The sequence below is a fragment of the Entelurus aequoreus genome, linkage group LG03 (assembly GCF_033978785.1).
Source record: "Entelurus aequoreus isolate RoL-2023_Sb linkage group LG03, RoL_Eaeq_v1.1, whole genome shotgun sequence".
In the NCBI taxonomy this organism is placed as follows: Eukaryota; Metazoa; Chordata; class Actinopteri; order Syngnathiformes; family Syngnathidae; genus Entelurus; species Entelurus aequoreus.
The window spans coordinates 13,067,348-13,079,716 of record NC_084733.1 but is presented as its reverse complement, the minus strand read 5'-3'; the positions used below and the strand labels follow the sequence as shown (position 1 = coordinate 13,079,716).

Below are 12,369 nucleotides of genomic sequence, written 5' to 3'. Positions count from 1 at the left end.
CCCGCTGAAGATCTTCCATCAACACGCCCACCTAGAGGGGGCGAGACCCTAAAATACTGACCTACCACCACCGCGCCCCCCTGCCCCCCCCTCACCCATTTCGTCATTGCCGGATCGGACAGCATCATTTTGTCACACTGGGAGGTTGTGGTCCTGCTGAGGAGGAGGAGGAGGAGGACATCGCGGCAAAGACCTGCGGCGGTTCCGATCCGGTCCAAGCATCTTGCCTCCAAGAACCCGGCCGGCCCGAGGGGGGAGGGGGGTGGGACGCCGGAGTTTTGGCTGTCAGTCAGCCGAAGAGGAGGAGGCGGAGGAGGAGGAGGAGGAGGCGGAGGAGGACCGGAGCTCCTTGCAGCCGCGACACCGAACCACCAGGAGCAGAGCCCAGGTAGGCGACATCCCATAATAATCCCAAAATGCGGAGGTTGCAACGTTGCGCGGTCGTTTCTTGTCACGCGTCCAGTGGAGATGTTGTCACGCATGTGGAATGTTTAGATGAGATGTTTCATGCAGTGCAGAATGAGCAAGACTCAGGGATTCCCCCTCAGGTATGATGTGTTGGAGCTGATGATTAATCAGCAACAGCTGAAGCCTGGGAGTGCTGACTCTGCTCGTGCATGAAGCTCACATAACCTCCCATCCATCACACAAGACTTAAAAATAGAATATATCACCAACGCGCGCCTCGGACTGTCACCCGACATTCTCAGATGTGCTATTAATTGTTTAAATTCATGATATATTTACATGGTAGATGCAACTTGGATTGGCCGCCACACGTCGCATAATCAGGGGCGACAATAAAGGTTGAAAAAAAATGGAATACTATTTAAAATAAATTGCAATCTAATACAGAGCTGGGCAAATATTAATTGTTTGATTTCATGATATATTTACATAGTACATGCAACTTGTATTGGCCGTCACGAGTCGCATAATCAGGGGCGACAATAAAGATTGAAAAAATTGAATACTATTTAAAATAAATTGTAATCTATTACAGAGCTGGGCAAATATTAATTGTTTGATTTCATGATATATTTACATAGTACATACAAATTGTAATAACCGTCACGCGTTGCATAATCAGGGGCGACAATTAAGGTTGAAAAAAATTGAATACTATTTGAAATAAATTGTAATCTATTACAGAGCGGGGCAAATATTAATAGTTTGATTTCATGATATATCTACATGGTACATGCAACTTTTATTGGCCGTCACGCGTGGCATAATCAGGGGCGACAGTAAAGGTTGTAAAAAATTTAATATTATTTAAAATAAATTGTAATCGATTACAGAGCTGGGCAAATATTAATTGTTTGATTTCCTGATATATTTACATAGTACATACAACTTGTATTGGCCGTCACACGTGGCATAATCAGGGGCGACAATTAAGGTTGAAAAAAATTGAATATTTTTTAAAATAAATTGTAATCTAATACAGAGCTGGGCAAATATTAATTGTTTGATTTCATGATATATCTACATAGTACATGAAACTTGTATTATCCGTCACACGTCGCATAATCAGGGGCGACAATAAAGGTTGAAAAAATTTTAATACTGTTTAAAATAAATTGTAATATAATACAGAGCTGGACAAATATTAATTGTTTGACTTCATGATATATCTACATAGTACATGCAACTTGTATTGGCCGTCACGCGTCGCATAATCAGGGGCGACAATTAAGGTTGAAAAAAATTTAATATTTATAATAAATTGTAATCTATTACAGAGCTGGGCAAATATTGTTTGATTTCATGATATATCTACATGGTACATGCAACTTGTGTTGTTCGTCACGCGTCGCATAATCAGGGGCGACAATAAAGGTTGAAAAAATTTTAATACTGTTTAAAATAAATTGTAATCTAATACAGAGTTGGGCAAATATTAATTGTTTGATTTCATGATATATCTACATAGTACATGCAACTTGTATTGGCCGTCACACGTCGCATAATCAGGGGCGACAATAAAGGTTGAAAAAAAAATGGAATACTATTTAAAATAAATTTTAATTTTATACAGAACTGGGCAAATATTAATCGTTTGATTTCATGATATATCTACGTGGTACATGCAACTTGTATTGGCCGTCACGCGCCGCATAATCAGGGGCGACAATAAGGTTAAAAAAATTTAATACTATTTAAAATAAATTGCAATCTAATACAGAGCTGGGCAAATATTAATTGTTTGATTTCATGATATATCTACATGGTACATGCAACTTGTATTGGCCGTCACGTGTCGCATAATCAGGGGCGACAATTAAGGTTGAAAATGATGGAATACTATTTAAAATAAATTGTAATCTAATACAGAGCTGGACAAATATTAATTGTTTGATTTCATGATATATCTACATAGTACATGCAACTTGTATTGGCCGTCACGCGTGGCATAATCAGGGGCGACAGTAAAGGTTGAAAAAATTGAATATTATTTAAAATAAATTGTAATCTATTACAGAGCTGGGCAAATATTAATTGTTTGATTTCATGATATATCTACATGGTACATGCAACTTGTATTGGCCGTCACGCGTCGCATAATCAGGGGCGACAATAAAGGTTGAAAAAAATATTGAATACTATTTAAAATAAATTGTAATCTATTACAGAGCTGGGCAAATATTAATTGTTTGATTTCATGATATATCTACATAGTACATGCAACTTGTATTGGCCGTCACGCGTCGCATAATCAGGGGCGACAATAAAGGTTGAAAAAAATGGAATATTATTTCAAATAAATTGTAATCTAATACAGAGCTGGGCAAATATTAATTGTTTGATTTCATGATATATCTACATACTACATGCAACTTGTATTGGCCGTCACGCGTCGCATAATCAGGGGCGACAATAAAGGTTGAAAAAAATGGAATACTATTTAAAATTAATTGTAATCTATTACAGAGCGGGGCAAATATTAATTGTTTGATTTCCTGATATATTTACATAGTACATGCAACTTGTATTGGCCGTCACACGTTGCATAATCAGGGGCGACAATTAAGGTTGAAAAAAATGGAATATTATTTACAATAAATTGTAATCTAATACAGAGCTGGGCAAATATTAATTGTTTGATTTCATGATATATCTACATGGTACATGCAACTTGTATTGGCCGTCACGCGTCGCATAATCAGGGGCGACAATAAAGGTTGAAAAAAATATTGAATACTATTTAAAATAAATTGTAATCTATTACAGAGCTGGGCAAATATTAATTGTTTGATTTCATGATATATCTACATAGTACATGCAACTTGTATTGGCCGTCACGCGTCGCATAATCAGGGGCGACAATAAAGGTTGAAAAAAATGGAATATTATTTCAAATAAATTGTAATCTAATACAGAGCTGGGCAAATATTAATTGTTTGATTTCATGATATATCTACATAGTACATGCAACTTGTATTGGCCGTCACGCGTCGCATAATCAGGGGCGACAATAAAGGTTGAAAAAAATATTGAATACTATTTAAAATAAATTGTAATCTATTACAGAGCTGGGCAAATATTAATTGTTTGATTTCATGATATATCTACATAGTACATGCAACTTGTATTGGCCGTCACGCGTCGCATAATCAGGGGCGACAATAAAGGTTGAAAAAAATGGAATATTATTTCAAATAAATTGTAATCTAATACAGAGCTGGGCAAATATTAATTGTTTGATTTCATGATATATCTACATACTACATGCAACTTGTATTGGCCGTCACGCGTCGCATAATCAGGGGCGACAATAAAGGTTGAAAAAAATGGAATACTATTTAAAATTAATTGTAATCTATTACAGAGCGGGGCAAATATTAATTGTTTGATTTCCTGATATATTTACATAGTACATGCAACTTGTATTGGCCGTCACACGTTGCATAATCAGGGGCGACAATTAAGGTTGAAAAAAATGGAATATTATTTACAATAAATTGTAATCTAATACAGAGCTGGGCAAATATTAATTGTTTGATTTCATGATATATCTACATAGTACATGCAACTTGTATTGGCCGTCACACGTGGCATAATCAGGGGCGACAGTAAAGGTTGAAAAAAATTGAATATTATTTACAATAAATTGTAATCTAATACAGAGCTGGGCAAATATTAATTGTTTGATTTCATGATATATCTACATGGTACGGGCAACTTGTATTGGCCGTCACGCGTCGCATAATCAGGGGCGACAATAAAGGTTGAAAAAAATTGAATATTATTTAAAATAAATTGTAATCTATAACAGAGCTGGGCAAATATTGTTTGATTTCACGATATATCTACATGGTACATGCAACTTGTGTTGTTCGTCACACGTCGCATAATCAGGGGCGACAATAAAGGTTGAAAAAAAAAAGGAATACTATTTAAAATAAATTATAATCAATGCTCTAATACATGCAGAGCTGGGCAAATATTTTGACTCGGGGGCCACATTTAGAGAAAAAATATGTGTATGTGTGTATAAATGATATGTCCACATTTAGCTGTAAGTGTAAAGTGTGTTTGGGTCCCTTTTTTTCAGGAACACGAATACCAAAAGTCACAATGTCAGATAGAGTTCTAAAAAAGTTACGACAGACCACCTTGAAAAAACGGAATGGAATTTCACAGTTTTTCACTGAATGCGACACCCAGAATGTACACGAAAATAAAGAAAGTGGGATTTAGAATTTTAACTATGAACGATAAAACAGTGAATATTAACAACATATGAACATGGCTCCTCCATAGACATCGTTTACAATCAAGCAAAACACAACAAAAATGTAACAAACAGCAAAATATGAATGCTAGGTGTAATAAAAACCTACAATATGATATATTATCACATTTATGCAGAAATTTGTTGTAAAAATTTGCTTCCGTATCTGTTCCTGACACATGCGTTTCGGGCTGGCCGCGCTGAAAACAAGCCCCGCCCACTCTGCTTTGTTCCTGTCTGAGCTGCCGATGACCGTAATAACTCCTACAACACCCAAGAGCGCAGATTTCAACCTTTGAAATACTATCTGTTAGAGATGTCCGATAATATCGTACTGCCGATATTATCGGCCGATAAATGCTTTAAAATGTGATATCGGAAATTATCGGTATCGGTTTCAAAAGGTAAAATGTATGACTTTTTAAAACGCCGCTGTGTACACGGACGTAGGGAGAAGTACAGAGCACCAATAAAGCCTTTGTGTGCCGGCCCAGTCACATAATATCTACGGCTTTTCACACACACACACAAGTGAATGCATGCATACTTGGTCAACAGCCATACAGGTCACAATGAGGGTGACCGTATAAACAACTTTAACACTGTTACAAATATGCGGCACACTGTGAACCCACACCAAACAAGAATGACAAACACATTTCGGGAGAACATCCGCACCGTAACACAACATAAACACAACAGAACAAATACCCAGAACCCCTTGCAGCACTAACTCTTCCTGGACGCTAAGATATACACCCCCCGCACCCCAACCCCGCCCACCTCAACCTCCTCATGCTCTCTCAGGGAGAGCATGTTCCAAATTCTAAGCTGCTGTTTTGAGGCATGTTAAAAAAAAGAATACACTTTGTGACTTCAATAATAAATATGGCAGTGCCATGTTGGCATTTTTTTCCCCCATAACTTGAGTTGATTTATTTTGGAAAACCTTGTTACGTTGTTTAATGCAGTGGTCCCCAACCACCGGGCCGTGGCCCGGTACCGGATTTGTACCGGGCTGCGGCCGCACAAGAAATTTAAAAAAAAAAAAAAAAAATTTTTTTTTTTTTTTTTTTTAAATTAAATCGACATAAAAAACATAATATATACATTATATATCAATATAAATCAATACAGTCTGCAGGTATACAGTCCGTAAGCACACATGATTGTATTTCTTTATGACAAAAAAAAAAAAAAAAAAAAAAAATCCATAACCCCGACCCCCACCCCACCCCCGGTCCGTGGGACAAATTTTTAAGCGTTGACCGGTCCGCAAGTACAAAAAGGTTGGGGACCACTGGTTTAATGCATCCAGCGGGGCATCACAACAAAATTAGGCATAATAATGTGTTAATTCCACGACTGTATGTATCGTATCGGTTGATATCGGAATTGGTAATTAAGAGTTGGACAATATCGGATATCGGCAAAAAAGCCATTATCGGACAGCTCTAGTTTCAACCATATAACTTTCTAAAGTTAATTAGTAATATTAAGTGAGTATCTGTTTTTGGCCTTAAAAATAAACCTTTGACCGAGTACTATAATGAAATGGACTAAATCATGACTGTCAATGAAGTCTCCTAAAATAACAGAAAGCACCATCAAGCTTCATAAACAAACCAATCCTTAAACACATTTTTTTCAACTTCCACCCAAAACCATTGAAATACTTTGTTTAGTTCAAGACTTACTTGATTAGAGCAGTGTTTTAGGGATGTCCGATAATGGCTTTTTGCCGATATCCGTTATGCCGATATTGTCCAACTCTTTAATTACCGATACCGATATCAACCGATAACGATATCAACCGATATATACAGTCGTGGAATTAACACATTATTATGCCTAATTTGGACAACCAGGTATGGTGAAGATAAGGTACTTTTTAAAAAAATGAATCAAATAAAATAAGATAAATAAATTAAAAACATTTTCTTGAATAAAAAAGAAAGTAAAACTATATAAAAACAGTTACATAGAAACTAGTAATTAATGAAAATTTGTAAAATTAACTGTTAAAGGTTAGTACTATTAGTGGACCAGCAGCACGCACAATCATGTGTGCTTACGGACTGTATCCCTTGCAGACTGTATTGATATATATTGATATATAATGTAGGAACCAGAATATTAATAACAGAAAGAAACAACCCTTTTGTGTGAATGAGTGTATGGGGGAGGGATATTTTTTGGGTTGGTGCACTAATTGTAAGTGTATCTTGTGTTTTTTATGTGGATTTAATAAAAAAAAACAAAAAAAAACCAAAACGATACTGATAATAAAAAAACCGATACCGATAATTTCCAATATTACATTTTAACGCATTTATCGGCCGATAATATCGGCAGACCGATATTATCGGACATCTCTACAGTGTTTTTCAACCTTTTTTGAGCCGAGGCACATTTTTTTGCGTTGAAAAAATGCGGAGGCACACCACCAGCAGACATCATTAAAAAACAAAACTCAGTTGACAGTAAAAAGTCGTTGTTGCGATTGTTGGATATGACTTTAAAGCATAACCAAGCATGCCTCACTATAGTTCTTGTCTCAAAGTAGGTGTACTGTCACTACCTGTCACATCACACCCTGACTTATTTGGACTTTTTTTTTGCTGTTTTCTGTGTGTAGTGTTTTACTTCTTGTTTACGCTCCTATTTTGGTGGCTTTTTCTTTTTTTTTGGTATTTTCCTGTAGCAGTTTCATGCAATATTTCCCGCATTTACTTTGTTTTAGCAATCAAGACTATTTCAGTTTTTTTTTAATCCTTCTTTGCGGGGACATTGTAGATTGTCATGTCATGTTCGGACGTACATTGTGGACGCCGTCTTTGCTCCTCAGTAAGTCTTTGCTGTCGTCCAGCATTCTGTTTTTGTTTACTTTGTAGCCGGGTCAGTTTCTAGCTTCGTTCCTTAAGCTTCAATGCCTTTTCTTAGGGGCACTCAACTTTTGTTTATGTTTGGTTTTAGCATTAGATACCTTTTCATCTGCATACTGCCTCCTGCTGTCGTCTGCATATTGGGATCATGACATACCATGTTCCGACATCTACAAAGCAATTAACTACCGGCTGCCACCTACTGATATGGATGAGTATTACACGGTTACTCTGCTGAGCTCTAGACAGCACCGACACTCAACAACAACACATCATTTGCAGACTATAATTAATTGTTTACAAAAAATATTTTTACCCCAAATAGGTGAAATTAGATAATCTCCCACGTCACACCAGACTCTATCTCACGGCACATTAGTGCAGTGGTTCTTAACCTGGGCTCGATGGAACCCTAGGGGTTCGGTGAGTCGGCCTCAGGGGTTCGGCCGAGGTCAAGACACACCCGACTCATCGTGTAAATAATAGTGTTGCATTCAAATGTCTACTAAGTACATCAATAGTAAGAATGTTGTGTTCAAGTGTTTACCAAGTAAAACATTAACGAGAGTGTTGCGTTCAAATGTCTACTAAGTACATCAATAGTAAGAATGTTGTGTTCAAGTGTTTACCAAGTAAAACATTAACGAGAGTGTTGCGTTCAAATGTCTACTAAGTACATCAATAGTAAGAATGTTGTGTTCAAGTGTTTACCAAGTAAAATAATAGTGGGAGTGTTGCGTTCAAATGTCTACTAAGTACATCAATAGTAAGGATGGTGTGTTCAAGTGTTTAGCAAGTAAAATAATAGTGTTGCATTCAAATGTCTACTAAGTAGATCAATAGTAAGAATGTTGCGTTCAAGTGTTTACCAAGTAAAACATAAACGAGAGTGTTACGTTCAAATGTCTACTAAGTAGATCAATAGTAAGAATTTTGCGTTCAAGTGTTTACCAAGTAAAACATTAACGAGAGTGTTGCGTTCAAATGTCTACTAAGTAGATCAATAGTAAGAATGTTGTGTTCAAGTGTTTACCAAGTAAAACATAAACAGGAGTGTTGCGTTCAAATGTCTACTAAGTACATCAATAGTAAGGATGGTGTGTTCAAGTGTTTACCAAGTAAAATAATAGTGTTGCATTCAAATGTCTACTAAGTACATTAAAAGTAAGAATGTTGTGTTCAAATGTTTACCAAGTAAAACATAAATGAGAGTGTTGCGTTCAAATGTCTACTAACTAGATCAAAAGTAAGAATGTTGCGTTCAAGTGTTTACCAAGTAAAATAATAGTGGGAGTGTTGCGTTCAAATGTTTACTAAGTACATCAATAGTAAGGATGGTGTGTTCAAGTGTTTACCAAGTAAAATAATAGTGTTGCATTCAAATGTCTACTAAGTACATTAAAAGTAAGAATGTTGTGTTCAAGTGTTTACCAAGTAAAACATTAAAGAGATTGTTGCGTTCAAATGTCTACTAAGTAGATCAATAGTAAGAATGTTGCGTTCAAGTGTTTACCAAGTAAAACATAAATGAGAGTGTTGCTTTCAAATGTCTACTAAGTACATCAATAGTAAGAATGTTGTGTTCAAGTGTTTACCAAGTAAAATAATTGTGGGAGTGTTGCGTTCAAATGTCTATTAAGTACATCAAGAGTAAGGATGGTGTGTTCAAGTGTTTACTAAGTAAAACATAAACAGGAGTGTTGCGTTCAAATGTCTTAAGTACATCAATAGTCAGAATGTTGTGTTCAAGTGTTTACCATGTAAAATAATAGTGGGAGTGTTGCGTTCAAATGTCTTAAGTACATCAATAGTCAGAATGTTGTGTTCAAGTGTTTACCATGTAAAATAATAGTGGAAGTGTTGCGTTCAAATGTCTATTAAGTACATCAATAGTAAGAATGTTGTGTTCAAGTGTTTACCAAGTAAAACATAAACAGGAGTGTTGCGTTCAAATGTCTTAAGTACATCAATAGTCAGAATGTTGTGTTCAAGTGTTTACCATGTAAAATAATAGTGGAAGTGTTGCGTTCAAATGTCTATTAAGTACATCAATAGTAAGGATGGTGTGTTCAAGTGTTTACCAAGTAAAATAACAGTGTTGCATTCAAATGTCTACTAAGTACATTAAAAGTAAGAATGTTGTGTTCAAATGTTTACCAAGTAAAACATTAACGAGAGTGTTGCATTCAAATGTCTATTAAGTACATCAATAGTAAGGATGGTGTGTTCAAGTGTTTACCAAGTAAAATAACAGTGTTGCATTCAAATGTCTACTAAGTACATTAAAAGTAAGAATGTTGTGTTCAAATGTTTACCAAGTAAAACATTAACGAGAGTGTTGCATTCAAATGTCTACTAAGTAGATCAATAGTAAGAATGTTGTGTTCAAGTGTTTACCATGTAAAATAATACTGGAAGTGTTGCGTTCAAATATCTATTAAGTACATCAATAGTAAGGATGGTGTGTTTAAGTGTTTATCAAGTAAAATAATAGTGTTGCATTCAAATGTCTACTAAGTACATTAAAAGTAAGAATGTTGTGTTCAAATGTTTACCAAGTAAAACATTAACGAGAGTGTTGCGTTCAAATGTCTACTAAGTACATCAATAGTAAGGATGGTGTGTTCAAGTGTTTACCAAGTAAAATAATAGTGGCAGTGTTGCGTTCAAATGTCTACTAAGTACATCAATAGTAAGGATGGTGTGTTCAAGTGTTTACCAAGTAAAATAATAGCGTTGCATTCAAATGTCTACTAAGTAGATCAATAGTAAGAATGTTGCATTCAAGTGTTTACCAAGTAAAACATTAACGAGATTGTTGCGTTCAAATGTCTATTAAGTACATCAATAGTAAGAATGTTGTGTTCAAGTGTTTACCAAGTAAAATAATAGTGGGAGTGTTGCGTTCAAATGTCTACTAAGTACATCAATAGTAAAGGATGGTGTGTTCAAGTGTTTACCAAGTAAAATAATAGTGTTACATTCAAATGTCTACTAAGTACATTAAAAGTAAGAATGTTGTGTTCAAGTGTTTACTAAGTAAAACATAAACAGGAGTGTTGCGTTCAAATGTCTTAAGTACATCAATAGTAAGAATGTTGTGTTCAAGTGTTTACCAAGTAAAATAATAGTGGGAGTGTTGCGTTCAAATGTCTACTAAGTACATCAATAGTAAGGATGGTGTGTTCAAGTGTTTACCAAGTAAAATAACAGTGTTGCATTCAAATGTCTACTAAGTACATTAAAAGTAAGAATGTTGTGTTCAAATGTTTACCAAGTAAAACATTAACGAGAGTGTTGCGTTCAAATGTCTACTAACTAGATCAAAAGTAAGAATGTTGCGTTCAAGTGTTTACCAAGTAAAATAATAGTGGGAGTGTTGCATTCAAATGTTTACTAAGTACATCAATAGTAAGGATGGTGTGTTCAAGTGTTTACCAAGTAAAATAATAGTGGGAGTGTTGCGTTCAAATGTTTACTAAGTACATCAATAGTAAGGATGGTGTGTTCAAGTGTTTACCAAGTAAAATAATAGCGTTGCATTCAAATGTCTACTAAGTACATTAAAAGTAAGAATGTTGTGTTCAAGTGTTTACCAAGTAAAACATTAAACGAGAGTGTTGCGTTCAAATGTCTATTAAGTACATCAATAGTAAAAATGTTGCGTTCAAGTGTTTACCAAGTAAAACATAAACGAGAGATGTGATGTTCATGCACGGTTCATTTTGTGCACCAGTAAAAAAAACATGGTAACACTTTAGTATGGGGAACATATTCACCATTAATTAGTTGCTTATTAACATGCAAATTAGTAACATATTGGCTCTTAACTAGTCATTATTAAGTACTTATTAATGCCTTATTCGGCATGGCCTTATTATAACCCTAACCCTCTAACCCGGACCCTAACAAATAACTCTAAATTAAGTCTTTGTTACTTAGAATATGTTCCCCATACTAAAGTGTTACCAAAAACATATAACTTTGTCTTGAATTTGAAAAAAAATAACATTTTATTTTTCACTAAAGAAGGGTTCGGTGAAAGCGCATATGAAACTGGTGGGGTTCGGTACCTCCAACAAGGTTAAGAACCACTGGACTAGTGTCTTAACGGGCCTTAATATGCCCAGGTCTGCTGAAGGCGCTGGTCAATTGCTGAGCTGGCAGGATTAGGTCAAAAAAAGGTATGTGATCAATTAACCCGAAACAACACGCTAACTAAGCATATTTATTATGATCATATATCATCAGATATTGTTGTGAGGCAGTTGTTGAAAACATGTTAGCTGGCTGGCTGGCTGCTTCCTCCTGACATCAGCTGTTAGCACTAAATGGGTTGTCAGGTTGCATCCCATTAAGGCGGCAGAGGTGCGGAAAGAAGCGTTATGGGAATAGCGGAGTGTAGGAGTCTGCACTCTTGGTTGGCCCTTCTTCTTGGCTTTTTTTTTTTTTTTTTTTTTTTTGCCAATGCAACATTTTAGAGCCTGCTTAGTCGGGCAACATTGGAATCTGCTGAGCAAGCAGGTTTTTTTACCCCCCCTTTCCCCCATGACTTTTTAAGACAATCGCACTCTGACCCTGGTAATTACACCTTCCAAAAGAAGTGAAAATATTTCAAACGACTGCTTTTTTTTATTTTTACTTTTTTAAATTTTTTTTACAGACCCTCCCCAAAAAAGCTCATGAAATATTTTCCATAATAATAATAATAACTTTATTATTATTAATGTACGGAGCCCCTAAAGG

The 12,369-nt window shown here is 35.7% G+C and overlaps 1 protein-coding gene across 3 annotated transcripts in view; it reads left to right on the top strand.

Annotated features, from left to right (window-relative positions):
• The first annotated feature begins 310 nt into the window (after positions 1-310).
• The window catches only part of slc8a3 (solute carrier family 8 member 3), a 162,384-nt gene continuing 150,325 nt past the window's right edge, over positions 311-12,369 (top strand). For 2 of the 3 annotated variants that reach the window (XM_062041270.1, XM_062041269.1), the window contains exon 1: positions 404-548. In XM_062041270.1, coding sequence (XP_061897254.1) covers positions 496-548 — 53 coding nt within the window. In that variant the 5' untranslated portion in view covers positions 404-495. The other variant, XM_062041271.1, reaches the window with a different exon arrangement.